Genomic DNA, 26,067 nt, shown 5'->3' on the forward strand with positions numbered 1-26,067 from the left:
CCCTTATGAACAGAATCGGCCCGGATTTTAGTAAGTAAAAGTGTTAGTCACTCAATCATGTTTGACTCTTTGCAACCCCACGGACTGTAGCCCATCAGGCTCCTCTGTCCATGGAATTCTTCGGGCAAAAATACTGGGGTGGGTAGCCATTCCCTTTTCCAGGGGGTCTTCCTGACCCAGGGATCAAATCTGGTCTCGCACACTGCAGGCAGATTACCATCTGAGCCACCAGGAAAGCCTGGATTTTTATTAATAAAAGGAACAACAAATATGTGCACACTTAGGCTTCTGTTTATATACTCAGATGCTTCTCTAAATCAGGTCTCCCACACTGCAGGTGGATTTTTTACAAGGCCGAGCCATCAGGGAAGTCCAAATATATATTTAGATGTTGTTAATTTACCTTCTTTCTTAGCATGAAAACACCAGCACAGCTGATGGGGTGGTAAATACAAAGCAGGGCATGTGTCTAACCTGTGCTCATCACAGCTCTCTAACTTGGCTTACACACCTGGGAGATAAAAAGGCAAGTTTTAAAGTAGCTACAGTATCTGAACAACACTACACTGATAAGCATAATCATTTTTTAAAAATTCAAGGACATCCATAGTGAAAGATTAACCGTAGAAAAGACTTACTTGTTCTTTGTTGTATGCCTGTAAGAGGACCTTTTAAAGGAATATTACAAGAATAAAAAATTGAACACCCATATGTTCCTCATGGGAAATGACATAAAAAATTCAATTTTGTTTTCCCATTATTTGCTTTATTATTGCCTTCCATTTTCTATAACCATTAAAATGTGGATAAAACATACTAGCTTTTAAAAAGTAGGTTTCCACTATATGAAGCTGTCCTCATTTATTATATTGAAATTGACTCTGAAAATAATGGGAAAATAAAAAATATTAAAATTTCACAAAGAAAAGAAGTAGTCAACAGCTAAGCAAGAAAGTATATCTGTTAAAATACATTTTAATTTAAAAAATGAAAACCCAGAGTGTACTTTAAAATGTTTATTCTACAAATATCTAACCAGTTCTAATTACACGTAGGCACTGCGTAGAGCTATCTAGAACAGCAGTGGCCTAGAATTTCACTGTGCAGGTTAGAATTCAGGCACCAGCTCCAGCTGTGCGTTCTCAGACAAGCTGCCCAACTTCTCTCTCTGTACCCCTGTACCTACATCTGTAGAGTGAGGACATTAATAGTACTGGTCCTACAGGATCTGCTCTGGGGATAAAGAAGGGTTAAAAAAAATTCAAAATCCTTAGGAAACGCAGTATTTGGTCCAAATGAGATACTGTACAGATTAAACAAGACATGAATGTATACCACTTAGAATGATGCCACGAAGGACTTCCCTGGCGGCTCAGTGGTACAGAATCCACCTGCAATGCAGGAGATGCAGGTTCGTTCTCCCGGGTCACAAATATTCCCTGGAGAAGGAAGTGGCAGCCCACTCCAGTATTCCTGCCTGGAGAATTCCATGGACAGAGGAGCCTGGCAGGCTACAGTCCATGAAGTCTCAAAAGAGTCAGACACGACCGAGTAACTAAACAACAACACAGATAGGAAGTGCACAATGGACACTGACTGTTGCTAAGAGTCACTGGAAAGAAATCATCTACTGATTTCCAAATTCAAGAGAGTAAAAGTGTTCCTACATCCTAGTCTTCCAAAATAAAAACATGCTCCCAAACAGTAAGGTAAACAAGTAATGCTATCACACATATGAGAACATAATCAAGACATTTGAAGATCAAAAAAATCTTTAAGATCTAGGAAAAAAAAGGATTAAACACATCATTCTCAAGATGACAGTGAAGGGAAGTCTCACAACGACAATCACACAGTAGCTGAGAGTAACTAGTCCACATGGATGACAACAGAGGGCTCAGAAGGAAAGTCTCCAGGAAAAAGGGTTGTCTCATCTACAGAAAATCACACAGAAGAGGAATTCACAGAGCTGCTAGAACAGGTGGGGGCACTTAGAGACTCAAAGAAAAGTAACTGAATGGAAAGACGGGGGTAATTTAACTCTGGGGAAAAAATTTATACAAAGAAGGAAACAAAAACAAAAAACAAATACTTGGCTCAGCTATGAATATTTAGACAGCAAGTAAAGACTGAATATGGATTCAACCAGAACCGTAACTTCATTAGGTGAAAGTGAAAGTGTTGGTCGCTCAGTCAGGTCCGACTCTTTGCTAACCCATGGACTGCAGCCCACAAGGCTCCTCTGTCCATGGGATTCTTTAGGTAAGAATACTGGAGTGGGCTGTCATTTCCTTATCCAGGGGATCTCCCTGACCCAGGGATAGAATGCGAGTCTCCTGCATTGCAGGCAGATTCTTTACCACCTGAGCCGCCAGGGAAGCCTGTTAAACAGTGAACAAATAAATAAAGGAGGTCTAAAACTGCAGACTGAAGAGCTGCACGGTGCCACTTCTCAGCTGGCAGACCATGTTACAATAGAAGAAAGCAGAAACCAGAGATGGAACTGCAGACGAGGGTCAGGGGCTGCGGATCTTACTTTATAGTCTTATCTGACTAAGTACATACATGGATTACTTTTGATAAAATTTTTCAAATTAAATAAAGAGTATTTATCAAGTCCTCTTTATGGCAGATACTATATACAGGTCTACTCACCACCATTCTCAATCACCATTTCCCTTGTCTTGAGAGGCTGAGAATACATATTCCATTTCACAGCCGCCCTTGCAAAAGGATGGCCACGTGACGCTGCATAGCCAAAGCCAAAAACACACAAAAATGTCTCCTGAGGAGGATTCAAATCCTACATAGGAAGCAAACACCTCACAGACGGAAAGTCTCTTCCTCTTGCCCCACATTCCTGTCTGAGTCTGGACGGTCAACGTCAGCACAGAGCAGAGAGGTCACACGCTGAGGCCAGCGGAGCAGCCAGCAGGAGCCTGGATGCCCAGGGGCGCGGGGAGGCCTCGCCACATGCTGTCTTCTTTTCAACCTTCTTTACTTAAACCACTGACGCTGAGTCTTCTCTTACCAGTTATTATAAGAGGACCTGGGAACCAGTCTTCTTATGCTAATTATGATAGGCACTAGGAAACCAAGACGAAGAAAACAACTCCCCCAAAGCTTATTATCTAACAGAGTAAACTTTGCCAAAGAAGAACCATAATACCCAATAAAATGCACCGCTGTCAAAATGTGGGGACGTCAGAGGAAGGAGAGATTATGTCTAGCCGAAACACGCGGGACAGCTTCCACGGGCTGCCATGGGGCCTGCAGAACTGAGCGAGTTTTAACAAAAATGTCCCTTCCACATTAAAGAACTACCACACAAAACAAAAAAAAAAAATAAAGAACTACCACACAAAACAGAAACAGACTCTACAGATGAGGAAAACAAACTCGTCGTCACCGAAGGAGCGAGGGAAAGAAGGAGGGACAAATTAAGGGTATGGGATTAACTGATACGGGCTTCCCTGGTGGCTCAGCAGCAAAAAATCCGCCTGCCAACGAGGGAGTCCCAGACTTGACCCCAGTCAGGAAGGCGCCCAGGGGAAGGACATGGCAACCCCTCCAGAATCCTTGCCTGGGACATCCCGTGGTCAGAGGAGCCGTGGGCTAAGTCCATGAGGTCTCGAAGAGTCAGACGTGACTTAGTGACTAAACAACACCAACACTAACAGATACAGACTACTGTGTATAAAGCAGATAAGCAGTGAGGATACACCGCAGAGCACAGGGAAGTATGTCCTAGTATCTCGGAGTCACCTCTGAAGGAACATAAACTGTAAAAATGACTGAATCCTATGCTGTACACCTGAACCTAACACAATAGTGTAAAGCAACTGTACTTCAATTTAAAAAAGAGAAATAGCACAAGCAAATATGAAGGGAAAGTACTGAGAAGTTTCAAGTAAAGCAAGTGCTCCTGAACTAAAAAGACCTGTTTTCTAATCTCAACCACATAAACTACCAGACTTGTGACCTTGGGGAAGATACTGTATTGAGTTGGCCAAAACGTTCCTTCAGGTTTTTCTGCAACATCTTATGAAAACCCAAACAGACTTTTTGGCCAACCCAACATCTGTGATAGAAAGAGATTCTCGGATGACTGTTGTAGCATTATTCCTGATACTTTACGTACACTTTTAAATTTTCTAGTCTATTCCATAGTTTAAATAATTTTTTTAACCACACAGGGATCAGATTCATCCTTTAACACAGTACAAAAAAAAAAAAAACAGAAAAGACAGAAAAACAGGCAGATAATTTAAGGCAGAAAGAAAGTAATTGAAACAAATATAAAATAATCTTATTAATCTTTTTAAGTCAACTAACTGGGCTTGTTACTAAAAAAATAAGGACAGTGGAATTCACTCCACTGTGCATTCCCTCAAATATCTGAGTATCTATCATGTTCCAGACTACTCTAGGTGATCAGATTCAATTGTGAGGAACAGACAGAATCTCTGTCCTCATAGAATTTTAATGCCAAAGCAACAGGGGAATAAAAAAATGTTTCAGACTAGCCAGTGGGAATATTAAAACCTTAACAATTAATGTTAAGCACAGTGGCTGCTACTGCTAAGTTGCTTCAGTCGTGTCCGACTCTGTGCGACCCCATAGACGGCAGCCCACCAGGCTTCCCCGTCCCTGGGATTCTCCAGGCAAGAACATTGGAGTGGGGTGCCATTTCCTTCTCCAAAGCATGAAAGTGAAAAGTGAAAGTGAAGTCGCTCAGTCGTGTCCGACTCTAGCAACCCCATGGACTGCAGCCTACCAGGCTCCTCCATCCATGGGATTTTCTAGGCAAAAGTACTGGAGTAGAGGCCCGACCAAACACATAAACGTCTGAAAGATTTCTATACTGTTCTAGCAACACTGAGAAACCCAGAAGAGAAAAAAAATTTTACTCTGAAAAGTTGTAATCTAGAATTTTAAAAGATAATTTTCATGTGGATTTACAGTAATACATGCCAGTCTCAAAAGCTTATCATTTCTGCTAAGACGGAGCCTTGCTCACACTAACCCCGAAGTCACTGTTCAGCACATGCACTCACCCAGAGTCCAAGTCCAAGCCCACATGCACCTGGGACTAACCTCAGGGGCCTCCCCAGATACGAAGAAGGCAGCGCATCACAGCACATTCACTGCCCAAAAACAACACAATTCTTGGAACCTCACCCAGATAATTTTATCTAAAACCAGACAGCAGAGAAGCGACGAAATGCACTGGAAGCATCAAGAAGGGAAACAAGAGAAGAAAAGAAGCGAGGGAAGAAAAAGAACGTGCTTACAAAAGTAAAGGGTAATTCTAAAAGGCACAGCAGTCCAGCCACTGAGGACCAGATCACCAACAGTCTCACATACCTTCCGCACTGCTATCTAAACAGCACAATAATGTTGTTCAGTCATTTTTAAAAGGGTTAAATTATATCCAAAATGCTGTCTAAGAAGTTAGGGACACAGAGCATGTAATCACAGAAAATGGGCTCCTTTCAAACAAAGAAAAGCAATCCAATTAAAAAAAAAAATTTTAAGTAAGGGGGTAAATGACAGGGCAGTTTCACAAAAGAGGGAAACCAAATGGTCAAGAAATCTTTTATATTTTTGTTTTGCCTCATTTTTATTTACATTTTTCGAGAATTCTATTAAGCCTATCAGTATTCAGGGAAATGACACTGCAAAAAGAGAGACTATTTTACCCCCATCAAATCAATTTAAAAATGTAAAACCAAGAGGCGACAAGTAAAATGAACTCTCGTGTCCTGCTGGTGGGACTATGACCCAGTACAATCAATCTGGAAAGCAGTTTGGCAACACTGAATAAAATAAAAGCTGTGCAGACCCACAGAGCAGTGATTCTATTCCTAGGTATACACTATAAACTCTTGCACATATATAAGTGGACACGTAAACAATGCCATAGACAAGATCGCTGCATGACAGAAAAAATTAAAACCCTGAATATCCACTAACAGGACAATGAATAAAGACATTATGATATAATCATACAGTGGAACATCATAGAGTAACAAAAATAAATTGATAAAAGTTACAGATGGCCATACAAACAACTCTCACTTTTAATGCAGCAATGAAGGATACACATAATAGGCCTGCGTATGTTTGCTAAGGATGTGTATATTATATGATGTCGTATTTATGTAAAGAGATCCCTGGAAGAGGAAACGGCAACCCACTCCAGCATTCTTGCTGGGAAAATCCCATGGACAGAGGAGCCTGGTGGGCTATGGCCCGCAGGATCGCAAAGAGTTGGACACGACAGAGACTGACCGCACCACACAGGTAAAAAGAAAGACATGCAAAATATTATTACGCACTGTAATTTATGCACATATACTTATGTTGTAAAAGTATAAAAACACAACTGGGATGACAAAAACTACATTCAGGATAATGGTTACATAAAGTTTCAACTGAACTAGTAACAACTTCAGAGAAGGCAATGGCAACCCACTCCAGTACTCTTGCCTGGAAAATCCCATGGAGAGGAGCCTGGTGAGCTGCAGTCCATGGGGTCGCTAAGAGTCGGACACGATTGAGTGACTTCACTCTCACTTTTCTCTTTCCTGCATTGGAGAAGGAAATGGCAACCAACTCCAGTGCTCTTGCCTGGAGAATCCCAGGGACAGGGGAGCCTCATGGGCTGCCGTCTATGGGGTCACACAGAGTCGGACACGACTGAAGTGACTCAGCAGCAGCAGCAGTAACAACTTCTTGAAAAAGACAGACATGGGGGCTTCCTAGTGGTCGAGGGGCTGAGACCCCACACTCCCAGTGCAGGGAGCTGGGGTGCGGTCCTGGTGGGGGCAGGAGCGCCAACACGCAGCATGCCAGAGTGACGCGGCTCGGCTAAAGGCCCGAACGCTGCACTGAAGACCCTTAATGCCACAAGGAAGACAAAGATCCCTCACGCCTCAACTAAGACCTGGCACAGCTAAGTAGGCAAATAAACAAATGATACATACATTAAAAAAAGAAAACCAGATACGAACCCAACATCACAAAATAGTAAGATCAGATAGCACTAGAGGGCACGTTCACGAGTGTCTGCTCTCCACACACACCAGAAAAAGACCCGTGCTTTTAAAACTGGCCTCTTTAACAACTACAGAATCCGACAGTTCCTGAAAACAACCCTCACCGTCATCGCCCTTGTCCTTCCACCCCCACGATGGGAAATAAAGAAATGAGTACGTCAAGGCACGCTCTTCTCAGACAGGGTGAAAAATCAGCCATAAAGACACAAAGGTTCAGGCAGGGCAGTTGCTGGAGCGCAGATGTCTAAGTTCACAGCCAGCTTTGCCACCTGCAAGACGTGTGAGCTGGCTCGAAGCCCCTACCCTGGTGTCCTCTCAGTCTGCAGCACACACAGGGTCGCTGGCGGTTTAACAGAACATACAGGTAAAGCGCCCACCAATCTCATACCACTGCTAACAGTGATCACAACTGAGGTAATGCATGGAAGTCTCAGGACCAGTCTCAAGATCGAAGTGGTCTGCTCACAAATCTTTAAAAAAATTTTTAATAAGATGGGTATTTATTTATTTACATTTTTTAATTAAGGCATAATTGATTTAGAGTGCACAACACAGTGATTCAAAATTTCCTAGATTATACTCCGTGTACTCTTGTTATTAAATACTACTACTACTTGCCCTGTGCTGTACAATACGTCCTTGCAGCTTATGTATTTTACACACAGTAGTTTGTGCCTCTTAAGCTGATACCCATCTCCTGCCCCTCCCCGTCCCTCTTTCCACTGGGAACCATGGGTTTGTTCTCCGTATCTGCGCTCACAATCTTTTGAATGGCTTACAGGGAACATTGCTAAGAACAGTAGGGTCAAATGTCTTCTTGTAATGTCCACCTGAAACCAAAATGTTTCCAAAGAAATTACTCCATAGTTCTAGTGCCATGTGGCTTGCATACCATTTCTTTTGAAAAGAGCAAATACATAGTCAAAATACAGACTAGCACAATTCAAAAATTATCACACAATTAGAAGAACTAAAGAAAATCATCTTGCAATTAAAAAAACACTGGAAAGAACACTATTCCTTATGGCACACAAATATCAGACGACTATCTATTATGTTCCCTTTGTCTTTTTTCCTTTTTAGTTTCAGAATATAAAAACCAACAAATCCATTTTCTGAACAAACTCATTTACAGAGGCAAATTTCCCATCTGACCTGTACATGAGTGAGCTGATGCACTATGCCTGTTTACAACACCTCTCTATAGAGAATTCTGAATGAGATAGGGGTTGTTTGGAATTCCTACAATGCAGTCCTATAGATTTCTTTTTAAATCTTCAAAATCCTACTTGATTTTTGTATCTAATAATCATGGCCCATAATACCAAATGTAGAACAAATGGGTTAAGTGGACCCCTCGGTCTGAGAAGAAATAGCCCTCGTGATAAAAATGTTTACAGTTGGACAGGAAAAAAGAACAAATTTGTATCAATAGAATACTTACTAATTATTAGGTAAAGGGTCTTCATTTCCACATACCTAGTTTTCTTAAGGATGTACATCCATATTGTCAAATTCTTTATTTCAAAACCAATTCAAAAAAAGCACAGAGAAATTATCCCTCAATTAAAAATAAATAATTTTTTTTAAGCAAAAACAAGATCTTTACACGGTGCTAAAAACTGAGCAGAAGATGAATTTTGACACTCCTATTTCCAAACTCAGTCAGGTAACCCAGTGCTGTGCACTTAAGAATCCAATTTTGTCTTTTCCGCTGGTATGTGGAATTTCAGTCACATGGCACCCAAACACATCTTGTATAGCAAAAAGGTAGAAAGTCACTTGAATATTAAAATGATCCATTAAAAACTGTAATTTGGGGTCAACTATATTCTTCTACTTCTCTGTATATACATTCTACTAATTTTTGAGAGTTCGATATTGAAACTCCAACTAAAAATCTTAACTTATATACTTAAAGAAATAATGGTAATATATAGTTGAACTCGGAGAAGGCAATGGCACCCCATTCCAGTACTTTTGCCTGGAAAATCCCATGGCTGGAGGAGCCTGGTAGGCTGCAGTCCACGGGGTCGCTAAGAGTCGGACACAACTGAGCGACTTCGCTTTCACTTTTCACTTTCCTGCACTGGAGAAGGAAATGGCAACCCACTCCAGTGTTCTTGCCTGGAGAATCCCAGGGACGGGGGAGCCTGGTGGCTGCCGTCTATGGGGTCACACAGAGTCGGACACGACTGAAGTGACTTAGCATAGCATAGCATAGCATAGTTGAACTATATGGAATCTTGTTCTGTATTTTCCAAGCCTCCTATAAATGTACTATCATAGTTTCATAATTTAAAAAAATTAAAAAAATTTTAAACCCAGTAATTTTGCAGAATCTTTTCATAGATATTCTTTTTTTAAAAAAAAGAAACCATGAATCATTTCAGATTCTAGACTTTTAACTATTCAGCAATATTAGAAAAAGTATTTATTAAAGATATTTCTATTTTCAAAAGTCAATCAATTAACATTCTAAGCTCTGTGGGAAAAAGTGGTAATCTTATTATCTTAAACTTTAGTATTATGACGACAGAGGATAAGATGGTTGGATGGCATCACTGACTTGATGGACATGAGTTTGAGCAACCTCTGGAAGTTGGTGATGGACAGGGAGGCCTGGCGTGCTGTAGTACACGGGATCACAAAGAGTCAGACATGACTGAGCGACTGAACTGATTATAATATAAACCTGATCATTATTCATAGTTTTTTACTTATCTTCTTTTAAAACTAAAGTTCACTATGATCCAAAAATATTCACATTATTCACAGTGGATAGAGCTGACTTCCATCCACTGACTGTGCTTCTATTCTGTTTTAAATAAATTAATCCAATTAGTGGGTGCCACTATGTATCACAAAAAAGAAATACAAGGTTTGCTGCCAAAAGACAGTCACAATTTGATGGGGGAGGGGAGACAAGTATATAATTACAATGCAATAAAACACCTGCAATTAGAGAGGCCGAAGGTCAGGAACACAAGGAAGCAGCAAGTACCAGAGCCTGGGAACCGGAAAACGCCAAGGAAGAGAAGGTGGTGGAGCCTGAGCTGAGTCTGTAAAGAACGGAGAAACTTCTGGGTTAAGGGGAATGAAGGCACCAGATTCCAAATTTTCTCATATACCCTCAAGAGTAAATAAACAAAAAAGTCAAAATAGGGCCTTCCCTCGCGGTCCAGCGGCTAAGACTTGGCCTTCCAGCGCAAGCAGTGCTGGTGTGATCCTTAGCTGTGGAGCCAGGAGCCCACAGGCCTGGCAGCCAGAACGCCAACACACAAAATGGATGCATGACTGCAACAAATTCAAAAAAGAATTTAAAAACAGGTCCACAGAAAGAAATAAACAAAATACACAGCACCATAAAACCAACAAAGACGGAGTGAAACCACACATGACCCACGCCTGGAGCAGTAGCAGGAGACAGAACTCTACAAGCTTCCAATGACCGGTGACTGAAAAACGGACCCCATTGAGCAGAGTTCCCACCAACCCCACAGAAAGTCTGCAGGTTTAAAGACAGGGAGGGACACTTGAGAGCCACTGAAAAAGAGCAGGGGGAGACAAAGCAGAAGCATGCCCAGAAAGGCCCAAGGATAAGACTAGAATGCTGCACACTTTGCAAGGGCCGGCTCGAAAAGAGGCTCGAGAGGCAGTGGATCCGACAGAAATCAGGCACGCACATCTCCGGAGGGCAGACCAGCAGGGGAAGGGGAGGCGCCTAGGAAACTGGCAGTCAAGGGAAAGGACCGAGAGGAGGGAAGGCGAGGGTCCCACCAGAGAACAGGCGCACCCTCCCCGCCCCAGCACCTCCCAACAAGCGCGGAGGGCGGAACTATGGAATTCTCTAAGAAGGGGTGAGCAGATACGCAAAAACGCAAAAAGCAGGCCACGGACACAGAAAACTACTGTTTAAAACAAAATCAGAAACTGCTAATAAAAGCATCGCCACTGACGAACCCGTCCCCCTCCAAAAGAAAAGCCACAAAGCTGAAGCAAACAGTAACACAACACTCCGAACTGAATTTAAAATCTTCACACAAGTACTCGAGATATGAGGAGGAAAAAAAAGTCCTGAAGCAGAAACACAAAAACTAAGAACAGAAATGAGCAAACAACCAAAAAACGACCAAAGGCAACAAGAGGTGATTGACTCAGAAAAGAAGCAAAAACGAAACACTTTCCGTAACAGACCGTGAGGGGAGCGCCCCCAGAGCGAGGCGCAGGGCAAGGAGGGCTCACTGCAGAGGGGGGACACTCCCGGCACCCTGCAGACGGGGGTCTCTCTAAGGGCCGGGCACGCTCCCGGAACCCTGCAGACGGGGCCCTAAGGGCCGGGCAGGCTCCCGGCACCCTGCAGACGGAGGGTCTAAGGGCCGGGCGCGCTCCCAGCACCCTGCAGGCAAGGGTCTCTCTAAGGGCCGGGCACACTCCCTGCACCCTGCAGACGGGGGTCTCTCTAAGGGCCAGGCGCGCTCCCAGCACCCTGCAGACGGGGGTCTCTCTAAGGGCCGGGCGCGCTCCCGGCACGCCGTACACGGGGGTCTCTCTAAGGCCCGGGCGCGCTCCCGGCACCCTGCAGAAGGAGGGTCTAAGGCCCGGGCGCCCTCCCGGCACGCCGTAGACGGGGGTCTCTCTAAGGGCCGGGCGCGTTCCCGGCACGCCGGAGACGGGGGTCTCTCTAAGGGACGGGCGCGTTCCCGGCACGCCGGAGACGGGGGTCTCTCTAAGGGACGGGCGCGCTCCCGGCACCCTACAGACCGGCACGCCGTAGACGGGGGTCTCTCAAAGACCTCTGCGTGCTGGCAGGGGGGCTAGCTCCCGCAGGAGGAGGCTGGACAAGCCCCCTGAGGCCCGCTGATGACATCTTCAGAGGGAAAGGCAGTACATCAAGGGAGAAGAGACCTGCTCTGGCTTCAGATGAACTCAGAACTCCAGCTCCACCACTGACTCGAGTTGAGCTAAGCAACTATCTTTACCATTCTGGGACTGGGTGGACGGATGGACGGATGAACAGGTAGGTAGATGGATGGCTGGCTAGACACACAGACGCACACACCCCAACACAACAGCTGCACTTGTCTGACCCTGCTGCTGCTGCTGCTAAGTCGCTTCAGTTCTGTCCGACTCTGTGCGACCCCACAGACAGCAACCCACCAGGCTCCCCCGTCCCTGGGATGCTCCAGGCAAGAACACTGGAGTGGGTGTCTGACCCTAAGCGCCTCCCAAAAGGAGAGCATCTGCAAAGACCTGTCAACAGGCCACGTCATCAGAAGGAGAAGAAACAGAGCTAAAAGGCAGAGACCGGGAAGGGGCAGGACAAAGCAAGCCGACTGTCCTGACACACTCACCACCATGGGGACACAGACACTGACACGCTCATCACCACGGGGACACGGACACTGACATGCTCACCACCACAAGGATGCTGACACGCTCACCACTGGAGGGACACTGACATTGACACACTCACTGCCATGGGAACACTGACACACTCACCACTGCAGGGCCACGGACACTGACACACTCACCACCATGGGGATGCTGACACGCTTACCAGGCAGGGACACTGACACGCTCACCACCACGGGGACACTGACATGCTCACCACTGCCAGGACACGGACACTGACACGCTCACTGCCATGGGGACACTGACACGCTTACCAGTGCAGGGACACGGACACGCTCACCGCCACGGGGACACTGACATGCTCACCACCGCGGGAACACTGACACTGACACACTCACCACCGTGGGGACACTGACATTGACACACTCACCACCATGGGGACACTGACACTGACACACTCACCACCATGGGGACACTGACATGCTCACCACCGCAGGAACAATGACACTGACACTGACACACTCACCACCGTGGGGACACTGACATTGACACACTCACCACCATGGGGACACTGACATGCTCACCACCGCAGGAACAATGACACTGACACTGACACACTCACCACCGTGGGGACACTGACATGCTCACCACCGCAGGAACAATGACACTGACACTGACACACTCACCACCGTGGGGACACTGACACTGACACACTCACCACCATGGGGACACTGACATGCTCACCACCGCAGGAACAATGACACTGACACTGACACACTCACCACCGTGGGGACACTGACATTGACACACTCACCACCATGGGGACACTGACATGCTCACCACCGCAGGAACAATGACACTGACACTGACACAATCACCACCATGGGGACACTGACACTGACAAGCTCACCACTGCCGGGACGTGGACATGCTCACCACTGTGGGGATACTGACACGCTTACAACTGTAGGGACACAGACACGCTCACCGCCATGGGGACACTGACACGCTCACCACCACAGGGACACTGACACAGACACACTCACCACCAGGGGGACACGGACACGCTCACCGCCACTGGGCGACTGAGCTCCATGGCACCAAAACGCAGGGACGACTGGAAAGCACTGGGCCCCTTCTGTGCAAAGCCGGGGAGAAGCGTTTCTCCACGGGGGTCCTGCCCTCTTCTTCGGTTAGGGCAGCCCTTGGGGAGCACTAACTTCCAGCTAAAGCAGCTGCGGTGCCCTCCTACTTGTATCTCCTGCAGGGTGGACCCTGGAGAAGCCCTGGAGCCAAAAGGAAGCGATGCATACTAGAGGAAACAGGAGCACACTGAGGCAGACCCTGCCCAGTGAAGGCAGTCAAGGCTGGGACAGGAGAGCCGGGAGAGGCTGTGCAGGGATGCTTCAAGGGCCGCTGACGGGACGCTCAGACGCCTTCTGCTGCCATTAAATCGGCCACCGAATGGCGACATGCAGGCCGAGTCGTCACGCGCGCACCTGGAACGCACGCCGGGTTACTCGGCAGCCACACCCAGGGAGCTGGAGGATAGGTAAACGGGTCACTGGGTCTTCAAGGAGCTGGCGCGGCTGCCGCCTGACAGTGGCAGGGGAGAGTTTACTCTGAGCTTGAGGTCTAACTGGGAGTGTTCCTGCTGCTGCCCCTCTAGGGAACGGAACTAAAGCGTCTGCAGCAGCAACTGCCCAGCAGGGCAAGGCAGCCGAAGGCGGAGCTCCCTCAGAGACGATGGCCTAAATCACACAACGCCAATGCCGTCCTGGCGGGCGGTCCATCACTCTGCTCCATCCCAGGGCTGGGTGAGCCAGGGCACCGTGAATGCCACTCTGGCCCCCGGTGGTAATTACACCCACCTCGCCCTGTGACACTGTTACACGGGGACACTGTGTGGCCCGTGTTCTTCCAGAGCCCCCCGTTTCCATGGATACAGGGAGACCCAGGTCCACGGAGGCTTTGCTATGACACTCGGGCAGTTTCCTCTCACCTGGGCGTTCTGAATTACCTGAGAGAAGGAGATGCTTTGTTTGGACCCTTCTAAAGGAGAAAAAGGCGATGGCACCCACTCCAGCACTCTTTGCCTGGAAAATCCCATGGATGGAGGAGCCTGGAAGGTTGCAGTCCATGGGGTCGCTAAGAGTCGGACATGACTGAGCGACTTCACTTTCACTTTTCACTTTCATGCATTGGAGAAAGAAATGGCAACCCACTCCAGTGTTCTTGCCTGGAGAATCCCAGGGACGGGGGAGCCTGGTGGGCTGCCGTCTATGGGGTCGCACAGAGTCGGACATGACTGAAGCGACTTAGCAGCAGCAGCAGCAGCAGCAGCACAGGAGAAAAGGAAAGATATAAACATCTGAATGCAGAGTTCCAAAGAATAGCAAGAAGAGATAAGAGCCTTCCTCAGCGATCAATGCAAAGAAATAGAGGAAAACAACAGAATGGGAAAGACTAGAGGTCTCTTCAAGAAAGTTAGAGATACCAAGAGAACATTTCATGCAAAGATGCGCTCGATCAAGGACAGAAATGGTATGGACCTAACAGAAGCAGAAGATATTAAGAACAGGTGGCAAGAATACACAGAAGAATTGTACAAAAAAGCTCTTCACGACCAAGATAATCACGATGGTGTGATCACTGACCTAGAGCCAGACAACCTGGAATGTGAAGTCAAGTGGGCCTTAGAAAGCATCACTACGAACAAAGCTAGTGGAAGTGATGGAATTCCAGTGGAGCTACTTCAAATCCTGAAAGATGATGCTGTGAAAGTGCTGCACTCAATATGCCAGCAAATTTGGAAAACTCAGCAGTGGCCACAGGACTAGAAAAGGTCAATGCCAAAAAATGCTCAAACTACCACACAATTGCACTCATCTCACACACTAGTAAAATAATGCTCAAAATTCTCCAAGCCAGGCTTCAGCAATACGTGAACTGTGAACTTCCAGATGTTCAAGCTGGTTTTAGAAAAGGCAGAGGAACCAGAGACCAAATTGCCAACATCTGCTGGATCATCGAAAAAGCAAGACAGTTCCAGAAAAACATCTATTTCTGCTTTATGGACTATGCCAAAGCCTTTGAATGTGTGGATCACAATAAACTGTGGAAAATTCTGAAAGAGATGGGAATACCAGACCACCTGACCTGCCTCTTGAGAAACCTATATGCAAGTCAGGAAGCAACAGTTAGAACTGGACATGGAACAACAGACTGGTTCCAAATAGGAAAAGGAGTACATCAAGGCTGTATATTGTCACCCTGCTTATTTAACTTATATGCAGAGTACATCATGAGAAACGCTGGGCTGGAAGAAGCACAAGCTGGAATCAAGATTGCTGGGAGAAATATCAATAACCTCAGATATGCAGATGACACCACCCTTAGGGCAGAAAGTGAAGAGGAACTAAAAAGCCTCTTGATGAAAGTGAAAGTGGAGAGTGAAAAAGTTGGCTTAAAGCTCAACACTCAGAAAACAAAGATCATGGCATCCCGTCCTATCACTTCATGGGAAATAGATGGAGAAACAGTGGAAACAGTGTCAGACTTTATTTTTCTGGGCTCCAAAATCACTGCAGACGGTGATTGCAGCCATGAAATTAAAAGACGCTCCTTGGAAGGAAAGTTATGACCAACCTAGATTGCATATTCAAAAGCAGAGACATGACTTTGCCAACAAAGGTCCGTCTAGTCAAGGCTATGGTTTTTCCAGTGGTCATGTATGGATGTGAGAGTTGGACTGTGAAGAAGGCTGAGTGCCGAAGAATTGATGCTTTTGAACTGTGGTGTTGGAGAAGACTCTTGAGAGACCTTTGGACTGCAAGGAGATCCAACCAGTCCATTCTGAAGGAGATCAGCCCTGGGTGTTCTTTGGAAGGAATGATGCTAAAGCTGAAACTCCAGTACTTTGGCCACCTCATGTGAAGAGCTGACTCACTGGAAAAGACCCTGATACTGGGAGGGACTGGGGGCAGGAGGAGAAGGGGACGACAGAGGATGAGATGGCTGGATGGCATTACTGACTCGATGGACTTGAGTTTGAGTGAACTCTGGGAGTTGGTGATGGACAGGGAGGCCTGGCGTGCTGCCATTCATGGGACTGCAAACAGTCGGACACGACTGAGTGACTGAACTGAACTGAAGGATCCAAAAGTCAAAAAGTGTGTTCTCCAGCCTCATAGAATAAATCCACTCCAACACGCTCTTCTCTGAGACTTCTGGTCTCAATACTCTGCCAAGGCAGTTCCTGCTTATTTACCTACTCTTGGTAGGTCACAGTCATGTCCAGACTCCTAGAACCATCCCAGAAGCATGTTAGGAGGAGGCTGCCAGGATGTTAAGTCCTGAATTGTGACCAGAGCACCCAGGTTAGTGAATTCTCCCCTCTCTAGCCTTACTACTCCGCCACGCCCGCTCCAACCCCTTCAAGATCCCCGGCCCCCGGGCACCCCCCACCACCCCCATGGGTGCACACTAGCCAGGCCCCTGGCTACCAGCCTGAGTGTCCTCTCCCTGATCAGACCATACCACGAGTGTGTCTAGCTTCTGTTCCGGGGACAGTATGAGAGGCGTCCACCTCAGAGGGACCAGCGCACGGGCTCCGGGCGAGCAGGCTGCTCCCCGCCCGCCTGTCCCGAGGACGCGGGCTCCGGGGCACGACACTCTCAGGCTCCTGCGCTCGGCGCCCCATCTGAGGGCTCTCTGCTCATGGGGTCTGGACCTCAATTCTGAACACCTACCAAGGGTGTGCAGGAGAGGCTGACCCCTGAATCGTAAAGAGTAAGGAGCTTACACGGGGGGCTGACCTTGCACAGCTTTGAGAAGCAAACAGTCCATGTGAGCCTGCTGCGCCTGCACGTGGAGCTGGGCCTAAAGACAGCCGGGCAGGCCGCTGGAAGGAAGAATGGATGCGAACGGGCAGAAGCCGAGAAATTGGAGTCCCAGAGACACGCCAGGGCTCCCAAGCGCACGGGCGCCTATGACATCAGCTCTGCCCACTCTGGCGTGGGCTGCCCGGCGGGGCACTCCGCCTCTCGCCTCTGGGGTCCGCATGCTCGCCCAGCCAGTTCCCACCAGGCTGCTGAAACGTGAGCAGGAGTCAGAAGCCTGGGGCAGAAACTGAAAATGTGCAGCATCCGTGCCTGAAATTAGGCACCACCAACTCAAAGGGCATCGAGGCCCACAGGAACTGTTTTTCACCGCTACACTGGACTCCAGCGAGGGGCAGACAACAGGAGCGAGAGGGCCAGAGAGGCCAGACATAGTCCCAACCATACACACAGTATGAGAGCCAAATGAGACGCGCAAGACGCTCAGCAAAGGACCCAACACAGAAAGCTCGGTAAACGACAGCCATCACTTTCGGTCAGACACTGAACTAAGATCCCGGCAGTGGCAACGCTGAGCCAGAAATGAAGGCGCCCTTTCAGAGACGGAGTTGACACACTGGGGGAAGGAACTGGTAGGTGGGAAGGACCCAAGGCAGAGGACGTCCAGGATGCATCTAGCTGGGGTCCAGGCAGGTGGGAAATGTCCCTAAATAAACCACGGCCAGCTCTGGAGGAAGAGGCAGCCTTCGAGCTGAGCGTGAGTGGGCCCCGAGGGCTGCCCAGCTACCTCTTGTTTGGCAGGTACTTGGGAGTAACTGGTAAGGAACCCCAGAAAGAGATCCAAGCGGAAGAGAGAGACTCAGATGGTAGTTCAAGCTGTGATACTTGATTTCCCAGAAAGACCGTGCAGAGTTAGAAGAAAGAGGGCTGACGGCAGATTACCAACATTTAAGGGGCAAGCAGAGGAGGCCAAGGGGAGAGGGCGGCGAGGTGGTCAGGGATGGGTGTGACCGGGGAGAGCAAGGCCACACCGAGCCCACACTCGTGTGCCGACGGCCCTAATGGGCCGAGGAGGATTAAACGGAGGCTCTTCCCAGATTAGGAGAACAGGGGGACATGAGTAACTGCAGACAGCGCACTTCTTGGGGGCATCAAAGACTGAACAGGAGATAAAGCCACAGCAACAGCTGGTATAAACTGCTCTTTCAACATCTGGTGGGAAAGGGAAAGATAGCAAAAACTAGAGGGCCACAGAGGAATTTTTTTCCCCTGATAAGATGGTTCAACCATGTGGGAAGAGGAGCCTGAAGACCAGGGCGAGTGGGGAAAATGGGGCAAGTTCTCTGAGGAAGTGGAATTCCTCAAACAGAGGCGTGAGGCGCCACGCGACTCAGTCATCCTTATTTAATACACCTGGGTCTGCTCTCAATCTACCACCTGGGAAGTACAGATGTAGCATCTATTTTACTGCGACCAGACCAACGAAGTTGTAACAGAACTTTTCTTGTAAAACCTTGCCTTTTCTTACTCAACGCTGCAAAAACATAAGCTTCTTGGACTAATTTAGCTTCATTCAAAAGGTGACAATTGTATGCAGTGAGAAAAAACTCGTTCTCTGCTATTTCGGTTCTTTTTTTTTCTTTTTGTTAAGGGGAAATAAATTATTTATACAACAATTTACAAGATAAACTCTAATTCTGGGGGTGTCCAGCATGTACAAAACCCTGAAGCCTAAACATCTTGACCCCTCGTCTGCAGAGTCGAGTAGTCTGATCCTGGGGACGACGTGAGAGCTAGCGGCTAAGCTGAACAGCCAGCACACTAGGTTCCTTTTAAGTGCCAGGTGGTAAGCTGTTCTGAAGCTGTTTAGATTTGTGGTTGGCCCTCAAACCATCTCTCTGGACAACATTCTGCTGGAGGCAGAACAAAGTTATATTTAATATCTGTGTACTTTAAAACAATGCTGCCCACTTTTCTCTTATTGCCGGGGTCACTTACCCTCAAGACTCACTGTGCTTTCAGCGTCTAAAACAGCAGTGTTTACTTATCCAGCTGATTCTGGAATTACATGATGGAGCCAATGTGAAAACTGAGTCAATAAGAAAACAAATGCTCGTAAAGCAGTAACAAACAGCCTTTTTTCCCCCCAATACATGTACCAAATAAATTTAACTTAGAAGAACGGAACTAAATATAACACTTCAAAAGTAAGAAAAAGAACATTATGCTTACGAAGAATTTTGGCATGATCCAGAAACCACGTCCAGAGAACGACCTCTGTGGAGAGCGCAGAGCGCGTCTGGCCGCATCCAAAGCCTCTCTGTATGTCCTTCACCTGTCTGTATGTCCTTCTGCAACGCTCTCCTATAAACTTCCGTCTGAAGCGTGTGAATTCTGTCTACTTTTTGCATGTTTCTCCATATCTAAGAATTTTTAAAGACCAGAAGAACAATTTTTAAAACAATAAAACTATTTTTCTCTTCTTGAATAAAGAACTGCCCTTCTTCACAACTCATAGAGAAGGGGAAAAAGCATGACCTGGAAACTCCCGTATCTTCCTGCCACCAAATCTACAAAAGAATCTGTATCCATTCCCACTTCTCATCACAACATAAGCGATGAGGGCGCTTCCCTGGTGGTTCAGTGGCTAAGAATGTGCTCCCAGAGCAGGGGGCGCAGGGTCGACCCCTGGTCAGGGAACTAGAGCCCACACATGGAAACTGAAGACCCCGTGTGCTGCAACAGAGACCGTGGGTGCCGCGACTGAGACCCAGCACTGCCAAATAAAGAAAGAAATTGTGTTCAAAAAAAAAAGAAGCAACGGGCCTTCTCAGTGCCTTCAGTTATCCCCTCTTTCTGTGTATCTTCAGTAGTTCTCTCTCTCTTTCTCCCTATAATGGACTCACACTAAACGTATTCTAGCATCACTCCTCTTAAAATAACAAAACATAGCTGCCCCAGCGGAACCCCTGGCGAAGTCTCTCTCTTTAATCCCCTCTGGAACCAAGCCTCTTCAAAGTTTCCACTCGCAGACTTCCCTGGCGGCACAGTGGATAAGAATCCGCCTGCCAATGAGGGGACACAGGTGTGATCCCGGCCCGGGCAGAGCCCACGTGTGACGGAGAAGTGAAGCCTGTGCCTCACAGCTGCTGAGCCCGTGCTCTAGAAGCCTGTGCAGCGAGGGAAAGCCCAGCCAGCACTGCCAGATATAAATTAAATCAATAAATAAAGCAGTGTTGTACATGTAAAAAAAGTAATTTTTCTAAGTACTCACTTGCATCCACTCCTCAGTCCATTGCAATCTGGCCTCCCCCTCAAACCTCCACTAAAATTGCTCTTGATAAGGTCATCAGCTGCTCAGTCGGCGGTGACAGGCCCTCTGAAGCACCTTCTCTCCTTGCCTTCCTGGCATCACAGCTCTCCGAGGTCTCTCCCACCCCCACCCGCTCCCGGCCGTTCCTCCTTTGCATTCCTTCTTAGCTACTCCTTTCTTACCCATCGTCTAAATTCTAGAGTTCTTCGAGGCTCAGTTCTGAGTCCCCTTCTTCTCTCCATTCTACAAGCTTTCCTGAGATGATCTCATTCACAACTGGGCTTCCAAAGCCATCTACATCCCAGTGATGCTAGAATTTTCACCTGCAGCCCAGACACCTTCGCCGAGCTCCAGGCCCACATCCCACTGATGAAAGAAAGCACAACAGTTTAGGTCAGCCTGGGGGGCCAGACCACTCAGGTTTCAAAACTTTATATTTACTTCCTGGGTAATCCTGAGCAAGTCAGTGACGTCTCTAAGACTCAGTTTCCCCATCTGTAAAACTGGAATAATAAAAATGGTACTGACTTCATAAGGCTACCGCGTGGACTACATGAGTTGATACAAGCACCAGGTCGGCAGCACACAGCAAGCTTTCATTACCCACGACTGCTATCACCACGTGTGTCTACTCGAGTATGTCAGAGGCGTCTCAAGCTTTGATCTGTACACATCTGGGTTCGATCCTTTCTGCCCACCCCATGGGCATCACCCCTGGCTCACCTTCTGTGAGCTCTAAGGAAGAATCCCAACGCGGCCTCCGTGGCCTCTGTGCGGCCCCTGCCCTGAGCACCTGAGCACGAGGAGACGCCACTCTTGGGAGACAGGGATTTTGCTGCTCATGTACTTAAGGTCCCAAATCAGTTGATCTCACGATAGGAAGATTGTTCAGGTAAGTCGGACCTAATTACACAAAGCCTAGAGATGACAGAAGATTTGGACGTCAGAGCGCAGGAGCCGGGAAGCGTGTCACCAGCTCAGAGGCCTGAAGATGGGGGGCCAGGTGAGTGGGTGCAGACGGCCTCTGCAGCCGACAGAGGCCCCACTGGCGCCACTGAGGACGCTGCGGCCGCAGACTGAAGACGTTGGGAGGAGAGTCTGCTGGCCATGGCAACGAGCTTCCAAGTGCATTTCTTCCCAGAGCCGCCAGACAAGAACTCTGGCTGGCTACCATCTTTTTCTTTTACGATTTCTGATGTGGGCCATCTGAAGTCTTCATTGAATTCGTTATACTATTGCTTCTGTTCTGTTTTAGTATTTTTGGCAGCGAGGCATGTGGGATCTCAGCCCCTGAACCAGGGACGGGACCTGCACCCCCTGCATGAGAAGGCGGAGTCTTAACCACTGCACCACTGGGAAGTCCCATCTGCCTACCATCTTGACGTTAACCATACCGTGGAGAATTCTAACCTACCGAACTGTAAGCTAATGAACAAGTGCTATTACAAGCCACTAAGTTTGTGGTGATTTGTCATGCAGCAACTGAAAATTAATACACCATCTGAACAAACCGTACCTTCAAACATATGTTTGTTCCAGCCCGAAAATCTCATATCACTACCACCCAAGTTCCGCTGATATATTCTGCTAAATATATCTCAAATACTTTCACAATTCTTAATTTCTAATCGTTACCCAATCCCAACTTGTATTTGCACCTGAACTTCCACAAGAGCCTCTGAACTTGTCTCCCCTCAGACACTCTTTCCTACCTTGCCCCTCACATGAGGAAGCCGTTTTTTTAACAGTGCAAAACTAATCTCTGAAAAATCCTTCAGCAGCTTCACCCTGCACTCAGGGTGACACCTGAACAACCCACAGAGCCCGCCCACCGGCTCGGCTACCTTCTCAGCGCGTTTCCTGCGGCTCTCCTGCTTGGACACAAGCTTGGGCCACAAAGGCCTTCCATCCGGTACCTGGGCTGCAAGCCCTCCCCTCTCCAGGACCATCTGCCGCTGCCTCTGGCAGAAACGCCTCGCTGCCCGCCCCCTACGCGGCACCCCACGACAGCAGGGCCGGCGGACACTCCGCCACACAGATGCTCCCCCACTTCCTCTGGAGGCCGGCCACCCTCAGACTCTCTCAGAGCGTCTGCATGACCCCATGGCCTATCACAACTACAATCCTATGGTCAACTGTGTGGTTACGGAAGGAAGGTCTTTCTCTTTAGATGTGTTCAATGAGGGGAGGAGCCGTGTCTAATTTGTTCCCTGCAAAAATCCGGCATCTGTTACGGTGCCAGACACACAAGAATCGACAAGTCCGTAATGGGTGAATCGAACTGTGGCTCTTTTGCCCAATTTATACACGACAGAAGTACATCAAAGTTATGTGTTTGATTTGTGTGTACCCGTTAGATCTGTCCTACTCTAGCCAATTATGATGTTTCCTTACAAACAAGGACATGGTATAAAGGAAAAACAGGGGCACATTCACGGGGAAGGGCTAGTGCAGATCCACTGATGAGGTTCAGTGCTCACATCCTTTCAATGCAACATCATTTATTTAGATATGAAGTACAACATTTCCTTATTACACGTTTTAAATAGTTTTTTCTATAGGAAAAATATGTCATTTCAATCCAGTATTGATGTGGTTAGAGGACAGACTGCTTCAGTGGCCTGAATTTTCCCATTACTGAGGGGATATTCCACCAACACAGAAAAGAGAGGCCTGTGTACGACTTCCATCATTTTGCCAATAAAATTTGTTTCTTAAAGTATGCCTCAATTTTACTGATTTCTCACTATATACTTTTTAAAAACTCTAAAACGCCATTAATTAATCTGAGACCTACTTTTTCCCTCTTAGGAGAAAGATAAAAATAGCACGAACACCACACCACAAAGATTTAAGAAACAAAATCCTGGATAGAAAGTCAAACGTCTTTCTACATTGTCCGTATTATTCATGGTTTGTATATAAATGTATTTATTTAATGAGATATTTACCTAATTCCTGCTTGGTCTAGAAAAGACTTAGGACAAATTATTGAAATTAACTAAAGTGTAAGAAAGGAAGAAAGACTAAGGGCAGAAGATGACGCCAGGAAGAGGCCTCAAGATGCACGCTAGGTCACAGTTGTATGTGGTGTAGCCCTGAGATGTGAAGCTTTCTAGCCACCAACTTGGTAAAAGAGGCCTGCCCTGGGGGTCTACTTCACAGCATTCCTATGAAAACCAGAACCGCTGGTCACAGCAGCTCAGCCAGGCTGGGTACCAAGATCAGAAAGGAATGTCTTGGGGATTCCCTAGAGGGAACACCATCCTATTTCTTCTAAGAAGCAGACATTTGTTACCAGTTTCTACTAAATGGTTGTTTAAATGACTGATTGCTTCACACTGTTATCCTACTCAATTACCCAAGCCTGGGGCAAAATTATCTCTTGGTTCATCCAGTCTTAAGCAAGATGTGTTGGTTTCCTATTGCTGCTGTAAAAGATTACATAAACTTCATGGTTTATGAACAACATGCTGCTAAGTTGCTTCTAAGTCGCTTCAGTCGTGTCCAACTCTGTGCGACCCCATAGATGGCAGCCCACCAGGCTCCCCCGTCCCTGGGATTCTCCAGGCAAGAACACTGGAGTGGGTTGCCATTTCCTTCTCCAACGCGTGAAAGTGAAAAGTGAAAGTGAAGCTGCTCAGTCGTGTCCAACTCTTAGCGACCCCATAGACTGCAGTCCACCAGGCTCCTCCGTCCATGGGATTTTCCAGGCAAGAGCACTGGAGTGGGTGCCACTGCCAACATAAATGCGTCTTATTATAGTTCTAGAGCTCAGAAGTCTCAGGCTGGGTTCCACAGAGCAGCCAAGTAACAGAGCTGCACTCCTCTTGGGCAGGCCAGGGGCCTGGCCGTCCTCCTCCGTGAGAGCCCGCTGCTCCTTGGCTCGGGGCCCCTCTCCAGCAGGGGCGTCGCTCCCATTTCTGCTGCCACCGTCGCACCTCCTCCTCCCCGTCTGTTTCCACTCTCGTTAACACCTTCTCTCGGATCCACCTACTTCCCTCTCACAAGGACCTCTGCTTACACTGCGCCCGTGTCAGAATTCCCCACCCTTAAGTCTGCACGGTCTCTTTGTCATGTGAGGAACCATACTTACAGGTTAGGGGGAGGAGGTGTATTAATTCAGTCCACCACACAAGAAGACCATCAATTGACTTGTTTGCAGCTACTGGCAGTTTACACATTGTAGTGGTGGTGTCAGAAAAGTAACATTATAAGAGCAAATTTACGGAGGTACAGTAAAGCCACAAATGGAAAACTCAAAAGCTTTTTCTTTAATTTCAAGAGTTAATCATTTTAAGTACTATTTTAGTACTTAAAAAGAATTATTTTAAGTACTAAGTTCACCTGTCTTCCAAAGAATTTGATATATAAAAATATTATTTACACAATTTTTTTGTCAGGAACACACTAATTATATAAAAAGAGGCACACCTACACCAAAACCTGAGTGTGAAATTTAAAAATTGCAATACCGAGTCCTGGGCTAAAATCTGGGAACTTTACCTCCCTATTCTCCTGCTGCCACAGGGCAGGATGCCTACTGAGTGTTTAAAAAAAAAAAAAGTGAGACAGCCAGCTCACTCACAACTTTAGGTAGTATAAAGTCCAGAGAACTTCCTTGATTTTTGCAAGAACAGCTACAGTTGAACCCAGAGGGGCACTGTGACAGACAAACATGGCAAGCGCACGGTTCTCCTTTAGACTCAACTCATCTGCCCTGAGGAGAAGGCGATGGCACCCCACTCCAGTACTCTTGCCCGGAAAATCCCATGGATGCAGGAGCCTGGTAGGCTGCAGTCCGTGGGGTCTCTAAGAGTCGGACACGACTGAGCGACTTCATTTTCACTTTTCACTTTCCTGCATTGGAGAAGGAAATGGCAACCCACTCCAGTGTTCTTGCCTGGAGAATCCCAGGGACGGGGGAGCCTGGTGGGCTGCCGTCTATGGGGTCGCACAGAGTCGGACTCGACTGAAGCAACTTAGCAGCAGCAGCAGCAGCAGCGTCTTCCCTGAAAACAAGAGCAATGCAGGAGCGATCCTACCTCTGAGGTGCACCAAGCTCTGAAAATTGTTCCAGGAGCTCAAAGGAGAAAGCTGTGACAACCCCTCCCTCCCACTGCAGTTTGGGGTTGACATCTCTCAAAAGCGTGTTTAATTGTGACGCTTCAGTCAACACATGATGTTACTATGCCAGATGTCCCCCAGAGGAATTTTTGCCAAGCATCAGCTTCTTTTTCAGGGGAGGAATTCAATCCCGCCCACCAGATCACTTGTGTCTCCAGGAATCTGAGGTTTCAGGATTCTTTTTTGCTTTGCAGTATAGAGGTTAATGGCAGGTTTTATACAACAGCTGACTTGCCACCTAAGAAGGTTTTCCCTGACTATGGACGGCAAATACAAAATACACTGGAATCCCCCCAGACTTAAGGGCTGAGATTCCACTTCCTTTGCCCAAATAGATCATTTTCTTAATCTCTAAAACTTGTGACAGAAA

The 26,067-nt window shown here is 47.2% G+C and overlaps 1 protein-coding gene across 2 annotated transcripts in view; it reads right to left on the minus strand.

The window, feature by feature from the left end:
* Positions 1-26,067, minus strand: part of RPS6KA5 (ribosomal protein S6 kinase A5) — a 196,316-nt gene that overhangs the window by 162,713 nt on the left and 7,536 nt on the right. Inside the window, exon 1 of one of the 2 annotated variants that reach the window (XM_027552732.1) lies at positions 2,656-2,869. The exons of the other annotated variant lie outside the window; for it this stretch is intronic. Coding sequence (XP_027408533.1) covers positions 2,656-2,704 — 49 coding nt within the window. The 5' untranslated portion in view covers positions 2,705-2,869. Of the gene's footprint in view, positions 1-2,655; positions 2,870-26,067 lie in introns of those variants that run through there. 2 annotated transcript variants of the gene reach the window in all.

This window comes from Bos indicus x Bos taurus, chromosome 10 (assembly GCF_003369695.1).
Source record: "Bos indicus x Bos taurus breed Angus x Brahman F1 hybrid chromosome 10, Bos_hybrid_MaternalHap_v2.0, whole genome shotgun sequence".
In the NCBI taxonomy this organism is placed as follows: Eukaryota; Metazoa; Chordata; class Mammalia; order Artiodactyla; family Bovidae; genus Bos; species Bos indicus x Bos taurus.